Raw genomic sequence first — 25180 nt, forward strand, 5'->3', positions numbered from 1 at the left:
TAAGGCTCGAGTGCACTGAGTCTTTAGTGGCAGCAGCTTAAAAGCTGCCAGCATTGCAAAAATTGTTCTGTGCTGTTGCAGAGGACATTTAGTAAGATTTACATACTTTCAGATTGGAGTGGTGACACGATGTTCAAACCTAGAAGACTCTGTGAACTAGATGAGGAATATCTTTTTATTTTTTTTTTAATTTTAATTTTCCACAAATTGCTTGTGTCTGTTGGGGAAAGAGGATGGCCAAAAAAGCATTACAAGACTCAGTAAGAATGTTCATCCCACTAAAGGGAAAACAAAGCCAATGATGAAGCAACACATTCAGTCACTCTAGAAGTTACCAGATGAGAAATTTACTGCACTTGAATGCAGAGAACTTCAATAGCTGCAGGCTTGTTTCTAATGGATCACTGCAAATAAATGGTGAAAAGGCACTTTCAATTATGCACATAATTACATGAAAGTCACAGAAACTGTACCTGTGAGAATTGACTGGTCTACCCTCAGAGTTGTAGATTTGATAGAAGTAATTCTTATATCAGCAGGAACCTTGTCTCCAACTGCAAGGAAATGACAAGACAAAGTCAGAATTTTGCTGTTTGAGAGATGACTGACCAAGTGTCCCTTCCCTCCATCAGCCAGAAAAATGACTTTCCAGAAACTGCACAGATCACTGAGACCACCAGCAGCTTACTGCAATATTCCCATTTTCCGAGTATCCACCACACCTTGGCAATTCAGACTTGCCCCTATCTAACCTCCCAGAAAGAAGCTGCAAATCACTGGATTGTTTTTCTAACCACACGGCCACTTGAAAGAAAAGGGAAAACATTCTCAAGAGCAAGATATCAATTTCAGAAGACATATTTATATACAATCAAAACCCGTAGCTAAGGTGAACCAAGCTCCCTTTTCAGAACAACTGGTCCTGCAGAATCTTTCAGTTGTTTTCTCTATGCCCAAAGTGAGTCCTCTGCTCTCCAAAAATCACATTATCCACATCTATTTATTTAGAAAACTAAAAGAAGTTGTATTTTCCTTTTCTTTGGCACCAATTGTGAGAATAACGTGCTTCTGCAAATATGCTCTGGTAATGTTACACTGAATGCTGCCAGATGTTTCAGAGTTGGAAGAACCTCAGATCACACAGTAGCTTGATTTTCCAGTAATGCTGCCCTATTAAATAACCACAATCCATAGCCCAGTTACCATTTTCACAGATCCCTGTTGTGTTTATCTTGTCATGCACATTTCTACTTTGTAAAAGAGAATACTGAAAGGAAAACAAAATAAACAACCCACAAATAACAAAACGTCCACTAACAAGTGCCTGAGACACCAAGGCAGCAGATGACAGCAGTTCACACCACACTCCTAAAAATGGCAGTGATAAATCCAGGTGTCAGTCGAGCTCCAGCATCCCCAACATCTCAACATTATCTTCTCCCTTCCTGTTACTCTTACTCAGCTTTTCCAAGTTTTTAAGAAAAAACCAAAGCTCAACCATTTTGTGCACATAAATGGCTTCATGCAAATGAACTTGCTAAAGCACATTAATGAGGCACATTTCTGACTCACATGGAGGGGTTCTGCATTCTGCATGTCAATATTGCTAATTAACACATGATTGAACACTCCTAATGTAATTTAACACTGCAAGCATTCAAGTGTCAGCTATATTATTATAAAATAATGCAAAGAAATAAAGAAGGGTGAATAACTAACTAAAGACAGCTGATCTTTTCAGTAGGTGCAATCTGTGTCCCTGCAGTGAAATTAAAATAAGCTGCAATTCCTGCAGGAACTGCTTATGCAATCAGCAGCAATAATGCACATTAGGAAATAATATCATGAAAAGCTGCACAGTGGTGTCACAGCCTTGGCTCATCCAAGCCCTCACACCCTGCAGCGCCCAACTGTGCAACAAAACCCTGGAGAGGAGAATGAAGTGCTACTTCAAACGTCAGGAAAACTCATCCCATGTGACTTCCTGTAAATTCAGAGTAACTCCAACCACTACAACCAGCACAAGTTTGTACAGTTTTGTCTGTAGAGTCAGATGTGTGTTTTTGTGAGCATGTGTACACAAAGGGACAAAAATCCAGCCACAAATGTGTCATTATACCATGTGAATACTAATTGAAGCCACAATGCCCTTGAGCAGCAGGAGAAAATAGCCTCAGACCAATGGTGACCTAGGCCAAAAAAGGCAAAACTATGGCATGGCTCTCCTGGTGTCCTGAGCAGGGTTATTTGCAGCACAGGAGCAGCTGCTGTGCAGACAGGGCTGCACAGGCCAAGCCCCAGAGCAGCCTGAACCAAACCCCCGAGCCCTGGGAGCTGCAGCCACCACAGCAGCACTGGGGAGATGCACAACACAAACCACAAACTGCTAAAAAACAATCTCAGAACTTTCAAGCAACTGCACAGAACATATGGCAAACTTCACAAGTGATTTTCTAACCTACTTCTGACTGCTCCAAGTGGTTCAAACTCAATATTCACAAATACTTGGAGAGACCCCTCTAACAGACAGTTGATATTCAACATCAGTACTTCCATGAAAATACTACTGTTGGTATCAATTGCCTGAATCTCCAGAACTGAAGTGTTAAATTTATTCTGACAGTGCAGCTTTATACATTTATCTCAGTGATTTAAGATAAGACACATGATTCACTCACCCTCTCTGACTGGGCAGGCTGTAGTGAAATATTCAAGGCATTTCCAATAGGCAGGAGAGCTCTATGTCAGGGTCAATTACAGAGACATTTTAACAGCTCTTTGCAAAATAACAACTATGAGACCAAGTCGTTTATAGTCTTGAATATACTTTTAAGAGCACAACTGAAAAGGAACACAAATAGGAAGCCATCCTATGACAGAGGGGAACCACAGGAAATTTTCAGTGAGCAGTGTACCACGGATCTCATCTACAAAGAGAAGGCTTTTTAAACATACACTTTAAAACAGGGGAAAAAATGGGAGGTTGCTGTTGTTTTCTGGGAAGCTTTTTAAAATTGATATAATTCAGTCCACAGAACCAATGGAAGTAATACCCAAGGCTTGAAAGAATGAAGAAGTGATTATGTGTTTGTGTTGCTCAGCACAGAGCTGCTACAGTAAATGATAAATTCCATAGTCTGCCATCTAAAATAAAAAGTCAGTTGCAGAAATATTTTCATCCATTATTTCAACTCAGGTTTTTAATCCTACATAGTACCTTGATTTGTACAACAGCCCTGAAGAAATAAAATAAGCTGCTTTCAAAACTGCCCAGGTATGTGCTCTGAAACAATGTAGGAAATACAAAAGTACTGATGAGAACAGCCCCAGCAGCTTCTGCACTGACTGCTGTCTGGAGGAGGAGAAGGGGCTGGTTTGAACCATCACAGCTTTACCCTCAGAATCCTTTCATTTATGCACAGAATTTTACAATTTTAATACTGAGCTTCAGCACACAATAAATGAGTCTGTGTAAAAACAACCTGGTCGTGACAGGGGGTTAAAACAGATAAATATCCATTTTATTGAACTGTGCACGAGTCTACACTGACACAGACAATTTACAATTTCTACTCCTTGGTAGAAAAATTGGAGCAGTACTTTGTTACAACATGAATTTAGGATTTATGTCAGTTGCTTTTTCACTGTAAACAGGGCAAATTTGGTACTTTCAGTACTGGGTTCTGCAGCCACCCGAGCAGCCCCAGCACTGCAGCTTTCTGCTGTGTTCAAACCCTTCAGAGCTGGGGGTCAAGCTCCCCCACAGGAACAATCACTGACAGATATTTCATTTTCACACAGTCCAACCCTGCTTCTTCTCCACAGACTTGTCCCAAACTGACTTCAAGTACAGAATGTATTATTGAGCAACCTGAGTCCCAATTTCATCCTTGGCACTGACCAAGTCCTACAGTGGAATCATCACCTCATTACCTGGGTGTTTCATCTGAGCACTGATATCCCTTTCAATACTTTACCAGTTTCCAGCAGAGCAATAAAATTAAACATTTCCTTTCAGAATTCTGTCAGACAATGGTTAGAGACACTCCCTGGGAGACCTCTACAGCTAAAATACAATATTAATTTTGCAGGCTATGGCAGTCTGTGCTTCAGGCAGCCCAGGAAGATGGGCAGAAGTGATGGGACACATTCTACAATGAAGGTGGAGGGAAAATAACAATTAAAGCTGAGTGGATTTCAGTCCCTTGTATTTTTAGTTACTTCTGGGTGCTAACAAAGATCCTCAAGCTACAAGAGGACCATACTCATCTTTCAGTCTCAAATTATGAGACCATATCTCAGTACACTCTATTGAGATCCATATCCCAGATTTTCTAATGAAAACTGCTGGGGGCAGTGGGCTCAGGAAACAACACTGACTGTACCCCAAAAGGCAGCATGCTATAGAACTGTCCTCAGAATAAAACTGAGGTCTGAGATGTGTACTTTGAACACCAATATCAGCTCTGTTAACTCTGACCCCTCACACCCTGCAGACCTGCTCAGGTTCACAGGCAGGGACATCATAAATAAATCATAAATCATAAAAAGTTTTGCTTCTTTTTTATGTTAATTTGTTACAAGACCAATTCCTAGCTAAGAAAGTGATCTGTTTGCAGCAGGTCCCTCTTTGTGATGCCAGCAAATGAAAGTAATTCTTCCTGCAGATACCAGGAGCTCTCACACACACCAGGTACCTCACACTGTATTTGTGTTTATCATTAACCAAAGCCAGCGTCACCCTGGGTCTGCTATCGACACCTTGGGGTGGAACTGGACTTTATTGTAATAAAGATTATCAGTACAGCTCCAATTATTCCATAGCTGAACAGTTTTTGAACACAAACAGTTCCTGAAACTGAGTAAAAGCATCCCCAAAAGAACTGCCACAAACCACCAAATTTTAAGAATTAAAGTGAATAGATTTAAAATAACAGATAAGGGATGCTACACACATCAATCAACAGAGCTGAGGATTTTCTGAGTGTTGAATTGAGCATTGAGTATTGCTGGGGACAGGAATATTTAAAGCTCATACCTGAATAGAATGGTTTGCTATTATTTAGAGTTTTTATTTAAATAAAAGCAAACCATTCTATTCAGTGCTTTTATTTAGAGCCGCTCCAGCAGAACTGATTTTTGTATTAAAGTTCCTGAACACCAGCTCAGCTTAGCTCCTCTTCCCCCCCGTACACAGACAATTTCATCTTCCCATTGTGCTTGATTTCCTTAGACCATCAGAAACACCATTTTCTTCTGTAGTAACAGCTTTTAAGTATTTAACACTTCCTGAGCAGGGCATAATAAAATGGTACCAAAAATCAGAATCTCTACAAAACAGGAACACAATTGAGCCCAGCTACACTTTCATACAAGGCCAAGAATGGCAAAGTGTCAAAATTAGAAGAGAGATTATGAATCAAATTTTAAGTCTGAGTTTCCACTCCAAACCAGGAAGGTAAAATTTATTTTCCATCGAGACAGATTGCACCAGCAAAGGTCCAAGAGTTGTAGCCACAGCAGTAAACAGCACTTGCTCTCACTGACAAGGTGACAGAACACATTTAAATTCATTCTCTGCATTAGACAATGTGTCTCTATCCCCCACCTTCTGCATTCTGGGCTGACAAAACATCCCCAGAGCTCACTGCAGTGCATGCAAGGTGTGAGCATCTCAACCCAGGAACTGTTCAAGGCAGAGGTTAAGATAAATTTAAACAACACCTATATATTGTTTTCTTATAAAGGAAAGCCAAAAGGACAGAAAAAGCTTTGGTTTCTGGGACCAGAGTATTTCCAGGTCAAAACTGAGGTTGAGAGAAATGCAGATACTGTGTTAAATAGTACATAAGAGTCAAATTTTTCTTAAACTTGTTTCTTTTGATTCCCTAAAACCAGACTTGTCATTCCTTCATAGAGGGCACCACAACATTAGATAAAATGTGCTGATGGACAGGGACCCTTCTAAGGCTGCACTCATTTCTAAACCACATTTGTCTGGTTTTAGCTTTTAATTAGTGGATCTATTTATACCACTGCCTACTAGATGGAAAACTCTTGTGATCAGCCTACAAAAATATCTAATAGCAGAAAGAACAGGCTGGTAAGTTCAGCTTCCACTGAAGCCAGGTCAGGTAGAGAACAGCAACTTCTGCACACCAACCCTGAGGCCCTGTTCCCCAGTTATGCTGCTTTTGGGTAGCAGAAGAACCAAAAGTCAGAATTCTGGAAGTGCAGCCAAGTTTCAAATGCAAGTTTTCTTTAGCCTTAAAAAAACCCAAAAACAAAAAACCACAAAAGAGCTTCCTTTGCCAGGGTAACACAGTAGTAACTGAACATTATCTTGATGTCCAAACTTTTTATTCAATACTATTTGTCCTTCTAATAAAACCCACCCAGTATCAGCTCTGTCAGAGTACAGAGTATCAGGTATGTTCTCAATTTTCAAGCAACTAAACCAGAATTACTTTTGCTACTTTTACCAAACAGTTTGATAGTTCTGAAGGAAAATGCTACAAGAATTGGGGTAAAAATTGGAAATGTGTTTTGCAATATTTCCAATGTGTGTTAACAGTGACACAAGCTTAGGCCGTGCCCTGAGCTGAACCTCACATAACTGCAGCCTCCAGTGAAGGATGGAATGGAGTTTGGACTGTGTCTGGTTAACCCTGAGCTGCCTCTCACAGATTTATGAACTTCTTGTACATGTATTTATTAACCACTGATCTTTCCTCTCTTTTCTGGTTCAAAAGCAGTACTTCAGGAAAAACAGCAAAATATGTGCATTAAAACCCAGACCCAACAGTTTGCACCTGGTAAGGAAACACCCACAACATTTGCAGTAAATTCTTTTTCCCCACCAAGAGAACCAAACTCAGCAGCTTCTTCAGGACAGCCCCCATCAGGGCTCTGTTCTGGGCTTAAGCCTTCCTCAGTCTTTTCCTTATCTTTTCCAATCTCAATATTTTCCCAGAAAAAGTAAACCTGCATCTCTAGCACTGAGTCTGAAAATCACTCCTGGCTGTTAGGAAAGGACACAGGCACAAGGACCCAGATGTTTTGGAATAAGACCTGAAACCTTCATGTTTTAGCTGTACCACCAGGGAAAACCTGGAGCTCTTCACAACCACATGGGAGTGACAGAATTCACACCAAGAATTTTCCTTCCTGACCTTCTTCATCCCAAATTCATCTTTATTATAAAGCACCAAGAATCCTGAAGTGCTCTGCAGTTGGGATAAAAAGCCCCAGAGCAGTTCTTGCCTACCCTGTGCCAGGTATAAAACTGAGTTTTCTGGAATATACACTAATTTAATAAGCAACAGCTTCTGGCAATTCTGTGTGTATTTTTAACATGTTGAGTACTTACAGATGCAGTAACAGATGACAAGGACCATCCTTCAGAAATTCAGGAAAAAGAGGAACTACTGTGGCTGTGCTTTGGTCATTCACTGACTGCAACTACTGAACTTTCATTTATTAAATTACAGAAACTCAGAAACACTGTATCTGCTCCAGAAATTTTAGACAGGAAAATACAGTGGAAGTGAACAAAGGTCATTTCTGCTCCCAAATGTGCTTCTATTAAAAGAATACATGATTTACAGCCAGTTTATCCCAATTATTCAGGCTAACTTCATACAAAACTTGTAAGAAGTAGGGCCATGCTATTCTAAATTTCTCTTTAAAATGTCACTTTAACCCAGCAAACAAAAAACTTAACTAAATCAAAGTGTAGCTAATCTATTAAGACAGCCCCTGGTTACAGATTTAGAGTGTACCCTGCAATTAACTCCAGCTTCTACAACAACATGATAATCCATTTAAAGGCAGGCAAACTGCAAAGCCATGTGAGGACAGCATCTGCATGTCTGTCACTTCATCAGCTCTCAGAAAGCCTCTGTAGCTTGGTAACCATCACACACTGCAGCTCTGAGAACCACGCTCCCCACAGCTCTGCAAGCAAACTCAAGGCACAATTCCCAAATCTGCCACCCCAACATCCCTAAGGGCTCCTGGTCATTGTTCAGGACCTTTTCCACCACCTCTGCTGAAGGGAACATGGAGGAAAGTCCTTCTGACAACACGCAGCTAAGAAATTAATGTTTGCATGTATCAACAGCAACCTAACAATTCCAACAACTGAGTTATCTCTGTGTCAGACCCACACACAGCCACCTCAAATTAGCAAAGCTGTTTCAGCATGAAACAGAACCATTCTGCAGGGGATGACTTGTAGGAATTTGCTCGCTGTGCGTTATCAGCGCAGGGGAGAAGGCAATCACCTGGCTGTTTGTGGCACAGGGCTGAAGGAGATTGGCCTGGACACACAAATGTGGCTGGCCCTGGGCCAGGAATTCCAGAGGCAGATATGGATCCCAGCATGAAGGGCTCTGGCACTTCCCTACATGGCCATCTCTGAGCACAGCACATGGCAGAGGCCATCAGGGCCCTCCTGCCCTTGAGGCACAGGCGTGCTCAGAGTCTCTCTCACCTCCAGCTCTTGACACCAACGCTGGGACAAGATGCATTCAGTGGCTCTTCTCTGTTTGCTCTGTGGCTTTTCTCACTTTGATTGCAATTAAAACTCAGCATTGTCTAGCTACAAGAATTTATTGTTTCAGTATCGGAAGTTGTGTTACTCTGAAGCACTGATTTCTCCATTAAACATCCACATGACTTATAATTAACTGCAGCTTCAAGTGAAGGTAATTTAAGTGTATTATTTGATCCACAAATTTATGTGAGTATTTTACCCAGAAAAGCTTCTACAAGCCATCAACAAGCCAGACCACCTATCTTAAAGGACAGTCATAAAACAGCCACAAAACTTGGATATTTTCTGGGTTTCTACATTAAGCTTGTCCTTATCTTTTAAAAAATAATTCTACATATTCTAGGCTATCAGTCACTGCTCTACAAGCAGATTTTAATGTTGCAATAGTAACCCTGTGATAAAGGGGACACCATGCTAGTTAAAGGCAGCCTGGTGTTACAGGCACATTGGTTATTCCCAGTTTGTTTTTCTCCCTTAGACACAGGCCTTTTAAAGAGAGTAATTGATTTTATTGGTACTGACAATATACAGCAGGTAAGTAAAAGCCCACACATCCCCCAGGTGTTCTCATACAGAATAAAGGCAAAGCTAAATTTGAAGATGAATACACAATCTGTACCTCTTCTGAAACGGCAGTGAATCAAGGAGAAAGTCTTCTGTGCTCTGTACACATGGCAGAGCATCAAAATCCAGCATTTCTCCTCAGTGAAACCCCAAACCAGCACAAAACACACAGTCATCAACCCCCATTCTACCAACTCTGCTTTAAAGTACAAAAACCAGAAGCCGAGTGTATTCCCATGATGGAAACTCCTTCCAAACCCACCATTCCATTGCTGACATTCAAAAACAGGGTAAGGATTTGGCCCAGCCATGCACTGCAGGGTGTAACTGATACAGCTCTGTTTGCCTCAAAAGGACACAGCAGAGAGAGCTGGGCACTGACAGGGCATCTCAGAGGGCATCACCCTCATTTCACCATCACCACTCTGCATTTGGAGCTGAAGCTGCATCCCCCTGTGCACAAACAGGGGCTTGAGACAGAGCTCAGCCAGAAACGTTGAAGTTTCTCAAGGAATGAAAGCTGGGCAGGCAGCCAACAGCAACTTCATCCTGAGTGCACACTCTCTTTGCCTGCTAATTAAAACAGGAGGATAGTCAAGTTTAAGGGTATATATTTATCTCCTCTTGAGACAGCCACCACCTCTAAAATCAAAGTGACACGAGTGCAAAGTAAGTTTGATGCACACCCTGCATTGTTCCCAAAGGAACAATCACTCAGTTAACAGGGGATAATGACCTACAAAATCTGAACATGCAACACTCCTGACACTCAGCAAGAGCCACCTAGTTTTATCTGGGAAGGAACAGTCAAGCCCAGTTCAGAGAAAAATTTATTACTATGGCATTGTCACCAAAATGATGGAATTTTAGCTAGAAGTTTATAACCCATCTATTTTTGCACTCCTTCCAGACAAAGACACAGCTTCTAGAGCAAAACTAAGGTATTACAAAGCTCTAGGCAGAAGTCCAGGCTTTTAAGGCTGGCACTTCAAAGCTTACCCAGGAGAAACAGGGAGCTCTGCTCTGCATAGCTCATGTATTTGAGATCTACACAGCAAATTGTCAGAAGGAGCAATAAAGAATTGGGAAAGATGAGAAAACAGTGAAGTCATGTGCCAGTCACACTTGCTGAGAGGACAGAAGCCATTTGTGAAGAGAAGTTCAAAGGCACTGCTACTACATGTCTAAGAGCTGGAGAAACACATTCAGATGAAATAACAGACTGTGACTAAAAAAAATCTCTGCACTCCCAAACCTAAGGAAACTGCAGACATTTTAACACCAGGAACAAAATCTATTTTGTGACAGAAAAGAAGACAAGCTTCAAGACACTTTGCAACCAGACACTAGAAAACAAAATTTTAAATTTGTGACAAGTGTTAAAACCACAACTCCAATTAAGATGCCTTACTTTCCTACCAATTAAACTAAGTGGCAATTTGAAAAACAATCCCCTCCATACACATGCACATTTAAGGTAATTACAGATGAACAGGAGCAAGATTGTCCTTAAGTGAAGCATATACTTAGGAGTGTTTGAAAACTCCCCCCAGGGCCTCCAATCATTAAGACAAAGCCCCACAACAATTTCCCATTAATATGCCAATGCCTGCATGCAGCACACGAGTGGGTCTTACCTGCCACTTCCACGATATCACCTGGCACAATGTCTCTTGCTTTAATCCTCTGGACACTTTTTCTGTCCTGTCGATACACTTTGCCCATCTCTGGTTCATATTCTTTAAGAGCTTCAATAGCATTTTCAGCATTTCTTTCCTAAAAGACAGCAAAAATGTGTCATTTTGAAAGCCCTCAAGGAAAATAAGCCTGTCACATCCGATTTTCCAGAAGCATTATCATATGAATGCTACCAACTCAGCTCAGCTCTGTTTCCTCATACAGAACATTTTGTGTCCCCTCCCCTTATGAGGTTGCTGACTGGGAATCATTAGAGTAATTCAGGTGTTTGTGGGCCTTTAGAACACAGAAATTGTTATTTCAATGCTGCAGCATTTTCCATCAAGAATATCCACTGTGCTGTTGCAGGGAGGCCACACGAAGAGTTCCATGTCACATATGGATGTTTTTGACATTATAAAAGCACTAATCAAAATTAATATTTGTGGATGTAGGTGCTGGCTGGAGCAGCTTACACTCAGCCTAGAGTTTCATTTATTAACACAAACCAAGGATCAAGTTATGATGAAGCCAACTTATTATCAACTTTATTTCAGCAAATCAAGTCATGCTGAAGTGAAATTAAAGGATGCACTAGAAACTTCCCCAGAACTCCAAACAATTTACAAACTCAGATGAATCCCCACACAGGAAAACCTTTTAATTTCCACCAACACATCATCTTTGCTATCTCAGCTGCAGCCCTCTCACTGAGCTCTGGCAGAGACTGCTATCAGCATTGTGATGCCACCTGGATAAAGAACAACTGCAGAAACCAGCAGCTTATCAGGGCTCCTTCTCCAGCTCCTGGAGAAAGAATTTATTTTCCATTTCCCTGCCTATTGACAAGAACAAACGTCACTTAGCCCTGATAATTACAGATAATGGTAGAGTGCACAGAGTTTTTAGAACATCTGCCCTTCAAATATACATCAGCCTTTCCAGATAATAAAAAATTCCTCCTTGCATGTCAAAGCAGAAACAAAACCATCAAAAATTCAAAAGTTGAGGAACTCACTAGTTCCTTGTAACAGTGCAGCTGAAAATGACTGTTACCAAAACTACCTGAAGGAACTAACATTGCCATGGCACAGCTCAGGGTCTGGCAGGGCAGAGATCAGCACAGAGCCATAAAACTGAAAGTAATACCAGCCCCATATTCACCAGGTGAATTCATTCTGCTGCTCAGCACTACAACACCAACACTGCTCTTCTTAGACTGTGAGCCACTGGGAGGGAAAACCTTCCAGTCCCATAAAAAGAAGGTTCATTCAACAGAACTTTAAAACAGAGAAATAAAAATTCAACTTTAATTTTGGCCAGGGGGTCAAGAAGGACAATGGCACATGGCTTGGAGCAGAAATAGTGCAGACAGTGAGATCAGAGCACAGGGGATGGGCACTGCTGAGGTATCTCCAGTTTTGGGGGCAGTTTTGGGCCCCTCAAGACAAGACATGGAGGGGCTGGAGCACCAGGAGCACCTCAGGGAGCTGGGAGGGGGCTCAGCCTGGAGAAAAGGAGGCTCAGGGGGGACCTTGTCACTCCCTAGAAAAGGAACAAACATCCAAGTTCCACCAGCAGAAATTCAGAATGGGTATCAGCAGCAATTTCTTCACAGAAATGGTTGTCAAGAATCCAAACAGGCTGCTCAGGAAGGTGGATGAATCACCTTGCCTGCAGGTATCTAAAATGTCCATGTGGCCCTCAGGGACACGGTTTTGTGGTGGCCTTGGCAGTGCTGGGTTAATAGTGTGACTTGATGATCTCAAAGCTCTTCTCCACCCCCAACAATTCCATGATTCAGCTCATTCAGGCAGCTCACAGTGCTGGACTGGGTCTGTTTGCTGCAGTTTGCCTGCAGGCCCCTGGAGCAGGGCAGGAGCTGCTGGGGAAAGGGGCAGAGAGAGGAAGGGCTGAGGGAGGCAGGGCTGTGACTCAGTGCCACATCTGCTACCTGCAGGAACAGACACGGCCATGGGTGGAGACTGTGTACTGTGCTGATTTTCCATGCCCATTAGAACAAGGCAATGAGTCACTTCATCGGGGCAGCAACTCTTTCACAATGAGGTTCCATGCATGTAGAAATACATATAGAGGTAATCTTTGCATACTATGACATCAGAAAAATAACCTGAATATTTCCTACAACAGGGAAACTACACAAGAAAAATCCTCAAACTATACAGAGACAGCTTTAGCTTCCATTTCATGCTTACAATTAGTGCCTGCAGAACTGCAACTCACGAGTTTCAAGTTAAACATTAACTCTTGCACAATTACTTTATGAAGACTTGAATATAAAATGTCATTTAAGGGGGCAGTGCTGTCACCCCTTGACCAACTTTATCCCCTCCCTGCACACCTGCTCCAGCAGGGAGGGCAGCAAGCTGGGTACTGCTAAAAACTCAGTTTTGAGGAACACTCTTCAGCCAGCTCACTTGGGACAGCACAGAGCAGAGCACAGGAATGGGCAGCAATGCCACTCAAGGCCACTTCTTCCAGCAGGCAGGGTCCTCTCTAACATGTTGTAACCTATTATTTTGTGTTATTTTGGCCAGTTTGATATTTTTTAAAGCATGAAGCCTCATGTACTAAGAGAGCAAGTAACTATGTCATGCTAGTACCCTCCCTTAGAAAAAACCCCAACAAAACCAACCAATCATACAAAGAACTTACCACAAAAATCCTAGAGCATTTTTTATGTGCAGAAAAAAACCCTCTAACAAAACATCCACTGCCTAAAGTGATCAAATCAGCAAAGTGAAATGAACATTTTTGTTTTGGCATCTCATGAAGTGTGATTTTATGTTATGATACTACTGTCTATATGATTTTTAAAAAGGCATCAAATTAATGTCACAGCTGACAGTGCAGCAAAAGTTTTATGGTATTTAGATGTTTTCCTCAGAAACTTGTGCCTTTTGACAGACATGCAGTCTTTGCATGTACACTTAATAGGTACTACAGTGATTGAACAGGGAGAATTAATACTGTATTAATAATTTACTAAAACACAACAGCTGTCTCAAGAGGAAAGAGAAAAGAAACAAGATTACAAGTGCTCCATCCTTTGTTCCTTAGTCAGGAAGCAAAGCACTGCAATTGTTCTTAGCTTTGCAAGGCCTGATTTACTGCCTGAACTCAGGGCTTTATTCTGGCCTGTCTTGTTCATGTGTTCAGCAGTGTGTGGCCAAACACTGATGGGCATTTTGCCTTTCTGGCAACACTTCTGAAGCTTTCATTTTACCTTTAAGTCAACACTTTCTGTTGAGAAGCTTTATGGTTTGCTGACGCTCAGGAATCCCAAGTTAGCAACACATCCTACTTGCTCTGTAGGAACACCCAACACTACAGGGTACAGTGCTTCCTCTCAAACCATGAACCCCAAACATTTGTGATGCTGTAAAAGTCTCTGCATACCTGCCACACTCCCACAATTGCATTGGCTACTAATATGAGTAAGATTACAAAAGGCTCTACAAATGCTGTGATTGTTTCTTCACCTTCTTCAAACCAGGCCAGGACCTGCAAGAGAAACACAGAGATTTAAATTCTGATTTACACCTTGCAAACTTTATGCCTGCTAAGTTTCAACTGCTCAGACTTCAGCAGTTTTGGAAACCCCTCAATCTACCAAGTTTGTAGTTTTGTAATTCGTGAATGAGTTGGCAAAACGCAATGGAAAAAGAGAAAAAGAATCTTTACTAAAGCAGTACAAAGTTCATTTTAGAGGCCACTCTTCTTTTAAAGGAGTAAGCTATTTATCTGGGCAACAATTGCTACTGTTGCTTCAGAAGTGAAAGGAGAAGTTGTGACAACAGTTATGACAATGAAAAAATTATTTAATTACTACATAAAACAGGACATGGATTAGTTTGACTACTTAAAACACTAAAACTTTGCCAGAATCTGAATTTTAAGCAAGTTAATTGCCCTTTACCACTAACTTAGCCACACAAATGGAAACAGTGAGTAGATACAAAGAATAATCATCTACTAATTTAAATACAAATAGTGTCATATTGAAACATCTAAGTGAATGGCATAGTTATATCTGAAGCTGGATTGTAAACCAAGTAGCTGATAAAACTCAAAATTGGATTTTAAAAGGTAAATCAAAGTTGAGGACTTGCACAAAAGGCTCCACATAGATTTTATTTTAATTCATTTGTTTTAAAAGCACACTCCAGTGTTAGGTATCTGTCACTCATTTGACTTGAAGGTGTCAGGGCCTCTGCAGAGTGCTGGAGCCACTGATGAAAAGTCAAGTTAACATGACCAGAGAGGAAGAGCATTTTCACCAACATGTTGAGCAACAGGAAGCCTGGAAAGTGACAGTAAATAGGAACAACGTGTTGAGATAATTAGGGCTGGTAGTCAGGCAACAGCACTCTGAATCACTGTTAGACTGCAGCGAGCAAACTGTTACTGAAGCAAGGCCACGATTCCACCAACATGCTGCTCCCAGCTATTGCTCAATTGTGAGACACTCCAGGATGTCAAAAGGAAGGAGCAGCAGCATGAAAGCCTCAAGCAGAAAACAGACTGTCAGGCAAATCCAAGGCAACAAGAAATTTTTATTACAAAGGGATAAACTTGTAAGATCCAGGTTGTGATTAATACAACTGCAACATTACAGCTGGTAACACAGCACTTGGAGGGGCTGTGTAATCCCCCTGCAGAACAGATTTAGTTGGGATCTCTCCACACCTCGGGGCTCTGCAATCCCTGCAACAGCTCCTGCATTTGCCTGGGGGGCAGTGGGACAGGGCCTGTGCCATGGGTGCCTGTGGGCAGTGGGACAGGGCCTGTGCCATGGGTGTCTGTGGGCAGTGGGACAGGCCCTGCTGTCCCTGCTCTCCCCACACAGATCCCTCTATGCCATGGGTGTCTGTGGGCAGTGGGACAGGCCTGATATCCCTGCCCACCCCACACAGATCCCTGTGCCATGGATACCTGTGGGCAGTGGGACAGGCCCTGCTGTCCCTGCCCACCTCACACAGATCCCTCTATGCCATGGGTGTCTGTGGGCAGTGGGACAGGGCCTGTGCCATGGATACCTGTGGGCAGTGGGACAGGCCTGATATCCCTGCTCTCCCCACACAGATTCCTCTATGCCATGGGTGTCTGTGGGCAGTGGGACAGGCCCTGATATCCCTGCTCTCCCCACACAGATCCCCCTGTGCCATGGGTGTCTGTGGGCAGTGGGACAGGCCCTGATATCCCTGCTCTCCCCACACACATCCTCCTGTGCCATGGGTGTCTGTGGGCAGTGGGACAGGCCCTGATATCCCTGCCCACCCCACACACATCCTCCTGTGCCATGGGTGTCTGTGGGCAGTGGGACAGGCCCTGCTGTCCCTGCTCTCCCCACACACATCCCTGTGCCATGGGTGTCTGTGGGCAGTGGGACAGGCCCTGCTGTCCCTGCTCTCCCCACACAGATCCCTGTGCCATGGGTGTCTGTGGGCAGTGGGACAGGCCCTGTGCCATGGGTGTCTGTGGGCACTGGGACAGGCCCTGCTGTCCCTGCTCTCCCCACACACATCCTCCTGTGCCATGGATACCTGTGGGCAGTGGGACAGGCCCTGCTGTCCCTGCTCTCCCCACACAGATCCCTGTGGGCAGTGGGCAGGCCCTGATGTCCCTGCTCTCCCCACACCCAGCCCTGTGCCATGGATGTCTGTGGGCACTGGGACAGGCCTGATATCCCTGCTCTCCCCACACAGATCCCTGTGCCATGGGTGTCTGTGGGCACTGGGACAGGCCCTGCTGTCCCTGCCCACCCCACACACACCCCTCTATGCCATGGCAGCCTCCCCGTGCAGCTACAGGAGAGGCCAATGGGGCATTTCCACACCTCTCAGTGTACACAAGGTCACACGATGCCAGCAGAATCTGTTTCTTCCCTCCCTTTCTTTATTGGAATTCTGTAGAGCCCACTTTGCTTCCAAACAAAGCAAATGAATTCAATTATGTTGTGATGTGCTTATCTGAGCAGGCACCTACAAAGTTAACTGGAATAAAACATCTGCTTTACACGACTTTAAACCAGAATCTTTCCCGATTTAAGACCACGTGTGCTGTAAAATAACACTGAGAGAGGCCACAACTTCCAGAGGTAAGGAAAGGGGCTACAAGGACAGCAAGATCCAAGTATGTCAAGGAGAGCCAAAATTAAGTTTTCAAGGGATCTTTTCTTTCAGTAAGTCATTATTTCAAAAAGAGCAGATGAACTCAAATTAGAGATCCTGAGAGTATAGAGCCTGAAGGTTTAAATCGTCACTGCTGTTTTTTTGGTGAAATTATCAATCTGTGACAAGACTAAAGTGAAGTATCTAGTTAACCCTGGGAGCCAGCAATACACATTCCTCTCTCCAGAAGTTTCTACACAATTACTGTCACTGGAACAATCCAAGCTCTTGTTCTAGAACAGTTTAGTAAACATAAGACATAAAATAACCTGATACATTGCAAGTTCTTGGTTTTGCTATAGCAGACTACAGCCACATTAACACTTCACTTAGGATATTTGTGATACACAACACATTCTCTGACAGATCAGGTTTATTATCTGATAGCAGTCTGAAGTAAAAAACAAAACAAAGGCAAGGAAAACAAAGAGGAAGTAGCACAAGCAATAACAAATACTTAACTTTGCATTTTTAGTAACAACAGACCATATGCTGAGGCCTGGTAAAGACTAGACAATTCTTGCCCAAGTCACTGAGTCCTTGTCAGAAAGTTTCACTAGCACACTTTTAAGACCCTGGAGAGGTTTACAGTGAGAGATCTCATTTTTTTTCCAATTTCTATTCAGAAGGGCCCCACCATGTTTCAGCCCTAATCACTTAAAACTCACATGCAGAACAGCTTCACTTCCAGGTCACTGATCTCCAATGCTCTGGTCAGGCACTACTGCCAATAGGTAAAATCACCATGTACTCAAGAAAGAGCAGGAAGAATAAGAAAAGAGTAAGAAAATTGCTCAAGAGAAATGCCTAAAAATATCAGGGAAACAACAGCAAAACATGAAAGCCCCATACCAAGAGCCAACCCAAGCAGCTCAAAGGACAACTTCCATTGAGCATACCTGCTTCAGGGCTGCCAGGGCTATGGCTTGCAGAGCCTATTTTAAACAAAGCCTAATGGGGTGGACCTGCAGGACTCTGAGGCAAAGACACACAAAGACAGGCAAACAGAACTCGGTTATTTGCAGAAGGGACAGAGGGACAATGCCAAAGGCAGCCAGCAGCGAGGTGAGCGCTGATGGAAGGGCTGCAACAGCACAAGTGCCCTCACAGCTTTTTCCATTTCTCCAAGGGAAGGATCTCCATTGTCAGGGAAGTTGTGGAGCCAGGTTACCTCAGATGATTATGTATCATTAAATACCAACAATTACTGGAGAATGGGAGTGTGGAGACAGAATTGTGTTGCCCAGCAGGCTGTACCCGCTCACCACTAACAGAGGAAAAACAAATACTTTGTTGTCAGCAACCAAACAGGGATTTTTGTTTGGTTTTCATTTTGACAACGGAAACTTAGAAGCAAGCTGGGAGAGGTAAGATCTCATCCCAATAAAAAGAAGTCCCAGATTAATTAAAGCAGGTCATACAAAAAGCGTGGACTCCTTTTAAGAGTTTTCTTCTCACAGGATAATGTGATTTCAGTTTTAATATATTTGGACAGAGAATCAACTACTGCTCTTTTAGTGATTTCTCCTTTTAATACAAATTAGCTTAAAAATAAGCAGATACAAACTATTTCAGTAGTCCTGTTCCATCCATGTCAGTTCTACTGAACACCAGGTAACATTAAAGAAAAACTTCCCAATTTTAGTTCCACGATTCCATAGAAATTTTTGTCTGCTATGCAAAGAGGTCAGGGGATTAAAAAAAACCCTCAAAACACAAACCAACACATCTTGATCATATCTATAAGCATAAAAATAAGAATTTTACTGAGCTCACAGACTGTAAGCGCCCATCAATGTTACACCATATTTCTGAAAATAAATATTATAGCAATAGGAAGAGAGAAAAGAGATACTCATCATCCACAGTTTAATTTTTGCAATATAAAATAGAATCACAATGACTTCTCACATTTTTATCACCCCTACCCTCATGCTAATGAGCAATCTAAGTTTAGCTAAAAGCATGTCAGCGTCACATTCTACAGCAACCCTTATCTTGTGCCACACTCACTGCTGCTGACCTTAACAGGTAGCTTTTGGGGTGATTTCAGGGCAAAGCCTGCAACACTGTTACTGACACATCCTACTTTCCAAGGGGACCTTTGCTCACCTTTTATCTCAAGCTAGGCTATAGCCACGCTAATTTACAGGCTGTTATAATCTCTGGGCTAAAGCACAGTGCATTGTTTTAATCTAAACACAGACATCCACTATTAGAAAACATTCTCAGGACATTCACTGCTAAGTCAGCCTAGGAATCAAGGGAATAACTGAGAGGAGGGAATGCTCTCAGGATGCTGTACAAATACTTCAGGGTTTGGTACAGTTTATAGCCTGCGCTGCACCTTGTAGGAGGAAATGCTCTGTGTGATGCAGAGCTCAGACTGCAGAGTTCAGCACACACCACTGCTCAAAGCAGCCACACTTCACCAAGGAATGATTCCACATCAGATGCAGTTAACGTTTTGCAACCTGTCAAAGTCATTTATACAGCAAAGCAAGCTGTTCTTTCCAGTAAACACTGCAGATCTGAGCACATGCTACACGAGCATCAAGAATTAAAAGCCATCAATGCACTCCACAGGTTTATTTCTGCAGAGGCTTCACAGACCCAAGAGAGGACCGAGACAGGTCTATTCACAGATCCATTTACTCACCACCAGAAATTATTTACCCTGTTTCTCTTCCCAAGCCATTTTCAGGCTTTCACTAGCCAGGCACATGCCCAGCAGCAGCTCTGACCTGGAATGTGGGACACAGGATGCACAGCCCACAGCACCTGAGCCCATCAGCCTGCCTGGCACCCACGGAGCTGCTGCTCTGAGATCTCACTGACACCCAGGGAGGGAGCACAGGGCACAAAGGCACTCTCAAGTTTATGTGCTGCACAAGAAGTGGTGTTTCTGCACAAAACCCAATGCAGGTCTCAGTGTTACAGATGAGTGGTACTGTGCAGGCAGTTCTAACAGCAATAAACTAATGTGATTTATGATTGCAACACAACCGCCATAAAAATTCCCTCAACACAATAAAAAAGAGTTATCTATATACTTTGAGATCCTCTCTCTTTTATCTCAATCTTAATTTTTCTAAACTGACAATGAACAGCTGGTGAAGAACACCAGAACTTAGGTGATGTAATTACATCCTATTTTTGCAGTAATGCAATCCTTGTATCAACATATCCAACGGTGCTTTACAGCTACTACAAAAGTCTGTATTATGCTTTCATCAAGGAAAAGTGTTAAAACCTAAGAAAAACAGACAAGATGATCGCCTTCCGAGCAAAGAAAACACCAGAAACAAACACAAAGGGGAAGAATAACTTTTAAAGTACCAAAATTATAATCCATCTAGAGGGGTTTTACTTTTCACCAGAGAAAAATCTTTACTTCTAACATCAATTTAGTGTGCCTCTAACTCCAAAATAGAAGGCAGAAAAGGCAGAGCAGTAGCCCAAGGTCATGTACCATGTCAGCTGAACAGAAGCAGAGAACCCAGATCTATCCCACACTCTATTAGACTACAGTCTCCTCTTAATTAGATAGGAAAATTAACCATACTGAAAAAAGCAACTGAATTCAGCTACTAATCAAGTTTTCCAGGAGGACTCAGCAGTGTATGCTCCATGACCTCTGTCTGTCTGGTCTCATACTTCCTCAGACTCAGTAATCAAAGCTTTCGTTTGGGAAATCTGATTTTTCACTTACTTGTTTATAATAAAAACAACTAATTTACTTTGGCACGGAAGGCTAACAAACTTCTGTGCTGTCATTTATCTCATGAGATGGCAGAAACACTCCTGACTTTTCAGGAACAAAGAGACATCCCCTTCTCACCCTCTGTGAGGAGAAGGGGAAAGAGGAGGGGGAAAAGAAAAAACGAGTATTTTGAATGAGTATTTATTCAATTTGCAATAGGGAGGCTGATTTCCTCTGCAGGAAACAGAGGAGTGAGTGAAGCACATCTGCCTCCACGGTCAGGACTGATGGCAGCAGGCAGTGCTCAGTGGCACTGCTGAGTTCCAGACCCCAAGGCTGTGCAAGGGGTCGGTGTGGGGAGAGCAGATCCCCAGCCCAGCACAAACTGCAGCACCAGGGCAACCCTTCCCCAGCACAAACAGCACATTCTGCTCTGCCCATCCTAATGAGCTTGCCCTTAGCTAAAGAGTCACCACAATTTCCACTCCCCCCAAGAGCTGCAGCATTTATTTTTTTTTCAAGTAGTTAATTACAACTCCAGGGCAAAGTCTACTGTAAACTTTTACTCCCTACCTAAACAATTTAATATTCTGCAGGCTTTTGTTTCTGCTGTCCTGCTCCCCAAGAAATACATCCTTCACCTTCCTTCTCTGAGTCTTCACTCCGTTTTCCAGATTTTCAGCAAGCACATACCATTTACACATAACGTAGGAAGATTGCTTAATCATGTTTTTAAGGAAAAAAAAAAAAGTTAAAAACATTCTTGTTCTTTTAGTCCTGTATGCAAAGCAAGATGTCCATTTCATGACTTGACTATCCAAAGGTCAGTTACCAAATTTGGTCAACAATGGTGCCATCACAGCCGTCAACATTCTTGTCACTGTCAGAAGCAACAACTGTCACCTTGCTATTATCAGGAAGGGAAGGCAACTGGAATATTCGCCATGCAGATTCTATTTCCAGTCTGCATTGCATCCAAAAATGTCTTCCAATGATTATACATGGAGCTTGATAAAGATTAACCCAAAGGCAAGAAGAATGTCCAGTTAAACGCTTACTTACTCAAGGTTAGCTTTCAAAGCCAACAGCAGCATTGGGAAATCCCACCTCAAATAAGCAAACTGGGTTCAATGAGAAGCACTTTTTAAAATACCTGTCTGGTGGAGTTATGTACTCATGACTCATGCAATGAAAGACTCCCCAGAATTTTTGTTGGCTAGCACACAGAAACCTCGTCACAAGGAACTAATTTAAGAGACAGCAATCTTGCATCTATCCAGCAAGAAAGAATAATTTCAGTATGTAGAGATCATATATATTGGAATATGTCACTCTGCCATACAGAACCCTAGGAAATAAGAGAAATAAATAAATCATACTTACAAAAGATATGCAAGCGGCCAGCAACAAAATTCTAACTAGTAAGTCTTCAAATTGTTCAATCACGAGCTCGAGTAAGGTTTTTCCTGCAATATGTGACAAAGCCATTGAGTCATGCACATTTACAAAAATGAATTATCAACAAGAATTAGCAGAAGATTTCATAACCAAGCTCACCTTCCTCTGCCGGCAGCTCTGTCAGTGGAAGATTTTTCCAGGAAGCATGTGAAAGAAAAGAAATCATCGAAGAAACACATTAGAGCATTATCAGGCATCCACACCAGATATTGTTCCTGAATTGCACGCTCAGCTGGGTTGGATATGACAGACACACTGAGAGCCCCACTAAGGCTGCTCTTTTCACCAGAGTACGTGAATGGGCCTGGGAGTTTTGCATTTTAAGACACATAAAGGTTCGCGGGAATGTGCCAAGGGTTATAATTCAGCCAAGTCATCACTCCAGCCAGCTGTGGGACTTCTGCTGTTGCTGCACACAAAGGGTCAAAGGCTCAAAATGCTCTCTGACAAAGCTTTTCCTCCACATTCACTTCAAAAAAAACACCAACCATCAAACTTGGTTAAAAATATTTCAGATTCTTTCCTCCATTTTAAGGTTATGTCCTTATTTCTGCTCTCCCCTTTATGTTTCTGCAACTAGATTTAGCAACCCAAGAGGCATAAAAGCAGTGTTAAAGCTAAAAAAACCACGTCCACCGTGTAATCTTCTCACAGATTTTCATTTTTACACAACGGCAAGGGAGTTCCGAGGGGACTAGGACACCCAAGCAGTGAGGATTAAAAAAAAATCGACTGAAATTTTTGTCCCGACTGGAGAGAAGAATATAAAATAAGGGGCTGAAAAGCTGGGGAAAATGAAGGTCAAGACAGCAAAAAAAAAAAAAAAAAAAAAAAAAGGTAAATCCTAAACCCCAAAGCGCTTCATTTCAGAATGGAAGGTTTCCCACCGTTCCGGCGAAAGGGAACGGAGGTGACACCCTCCTCCCCTGAGCAGCCCTGCGAGCTCGGGATTGAAAGAAACCCACGAGGTGGAGTTCAAGTCAGCCATCTTCTCTCCCTCGCTCCTATTCCGGGTCCTGGAAGAGATGCCGGCTTCGCCAGTGCTCACGCGTTAGGCCTCGCACAGGGCCCGGCAAGGATGAGGGAGAGCAGAGAGGGCTGGGGAAGGGAGCACAGGGGGAAGAGGCCGAGCGCCCGCGGCAGCATCCCCGCGCCGGGGCCGCTTCACCTACCGTTGGAGCCCCATTTCTCCTTCAGCTTCTTCACTTGCTCGAGGCTGAGCCCGGTGCTCTCGTTGACGCCGAAATAAGCCAAAACTTCCTCCACAGTCTTTGTGTGCGCGTTCTCCATGGCTGGGGCAGGGAGCAGCAAATGGTGCCGTGCCTCGCCTCTTCCTCCTCCCTCTCCTCCTCCTCAGCGGCGGCGGGGGCGGCGGCGAGACCCCTCCTCAGCCCTCACCACCCCCGTGCTATCACCATAGACCCTCTCCCGCAGCAGAGGACCCGAGCACACCTCTCTCTTCGCGGAGGAGGCCGGGAGGGGCAGAAAAAAAATTAAAAATTAAAAAATAAAAATAGGGAAAGCCGCCCTTAAAAAAAAAAAAAATAAAAAAAAATAAAGCCCCCACCCCCCCTCCCACCCCTCACGCCTCCGAGGGAGCCGAGCCGCCTCTCCGGCGGGGACGAGGGACTTCGGGCAGGGAGCGCACGGGCCCCCGGAGCTGCGGTCGCCTCGGGGCTGCGGCGAGTCCCTGCAGGGATGGGCCGCGTCCAGGTGGCCGAGCGGCCTCTCCGCTCGCCTCAGCGGCTCCGATCCGCCTCCGGTAACGGAGGGCGGTAACGGCAGGGGGGAGAAAAAGCAGCAGTTGCCCCGTTGCCCGCGAAGGGTCAAGATCGCCCCCTTCCTTCCTTCTCTAGCAGCCCGAACCCCCCCCGGCCAGCCCAGGCCGTTGTCGCCGTCACGGCTCGGGCTCCCCCGCGCCCGCCGCTGCCTCCGCTCGCTCCGGTCGCACAGCAGCGGCGGCGGCTCTAATGTAACTCGGGGGCCGCCCGGCGCTCTCTCGCCGCCGCGGCATGTGGACGCCGCTCATTGGCGGGGCCGGGGCGTGGGGCGGGCACGCTGGCGGCCCCGCCCGTGGGGCGGAGGCGATGGCTGCGGCGCGGCCCCTGCGCAGCGCGGTCCCGTTGTCGCCCCTGATCCCGCCCGGGGCCCGCCGGCGGCTGCGCTTCATGCCGCGGTGGAGCCACTTCCGCTGTGTACGGGGACTGCCCTGCTGGCTGTCCCGGTGGGAACCGCCCCTGTCCCGGCCTCAGCCTGCGGTGAGGGGGAGAGGGGCGGCCTGAGGGGAGCTGCCCGCCTGAGGGGAGCCGCCCGCCATTGGGGTCTTGGCGCGCGGGGTGGCGCGGAGCTGCACCGGCTGCGACAGGAGCCCCAGCCGTCCTGTGAGCACTGCCCTCACCCTGTCGTGATAGCAGCCTCATCCAGTCCAGGGGTGAGTGTAGGGTTGGCCCCTCAGGAGCATCACCCGGTCAAAGGGTGACTGCGAGGCTGGCACGCTCTGTCGCGACAGGAACATCAGCCGGTCAGAGTGTGAGGGGAAGGCCGTGGATTCTCCCTCTCTGGAGACATTCCAAACCCACCTGGGCGCGTTCCTGTGTCACCCTGCCTTGGCAGAGGTTTGGACTGGGTGATCTCAGGGGTCCCTTCCAACCCTAAAGACTGTGATTCTGTGGGGCTGCACCGGCCTCTGTCGCGACAGGAGCCTCATGCATCGCGAGAGTGCAGAGGTGAGGGCCGTGTTTCTCGGTCCCAGAGGTCGTGCCCTGCGCTGGCACTGAGCAGTGTCCCCAGCTGCCATCGCACACGTCCCGGTGACAGCGCACTCAGCCCCGGCGATAACGTGAGGGGGAATGAACTGCGCGCTGTGAGTTCAGCGCGGTGTGGGGTGAGCTACCTGAGCTTTCCTCAGCACCCTGTTTCGGCTCTGCTACAGGCACAGGGACCGATGGAGAGCACAGAAAACTGACTGATCCACCCAATCCCACCCCAGTTTATGAGAACTTCAGTGAACACAAAGCAGAGAGAAAT

At 44.5% G+C, this 25180-nt stretch overlaps 1 protein-coding gene across 1 annotated transcript in view; it reads right to left on the bottom strand.

Annotated features, from left to right (window-relative positions):
- Positions 1 to 23683, bottom strand: part of ATP2A2 (ATPase sarcoplasmic/endoplasmic reticulum Ca2+ transporting 2) — a 44471-nt gene extending 20788 nt beyond the window's left edge. Inside the window, exons 1-6 of the mRNA XM_064727094.1 lie at positions 23326 to 23683; positions 22253 to 22270; positions 22079 to 22161; positions 14219 to 14323; positions 10759 to 10897; positions 474 to 554 (exon numbers count right to left, since the gene is read on the bottom strand). Of these exons, the coding sequence (XP_064583164.1) occupies positions 474 to 554; positions 10759 to 10897; positions 14219 to 14323; positions 22079 to 22161; positions 22253 to 22270; positions 23326 to 23443 (544 nt within the window). The 5' untranslated portion in view covers positions 23444 to 23683. The remainder of the gene's footprint in view (positions 1 to 473; positions 555 to 10758; positions 10898 to 14218; positions 14324 to 22078; positions 22162 to 22252; positions 22271 to 23325) is intronic.
- Positions 23684 to 25180: the final 1497 nt, after the last annotated feature.

This window comes from Zonotrichia leucophrys, chromosome 15, assembly GCF_028769735.1.
Source record: "Zonotrichia leucophrys gambelii isolate GWCS_2022_RI chromosome 15, RI_Zleu_2.0, whole genome shotgun sequence".
NCBI classification, from domain to species: Eukaryota; Metazoa; Chordata; class Aves; order Passeriformes; family Passerellidae; genus Zonotrichia; species Zonotrichia leucophrys.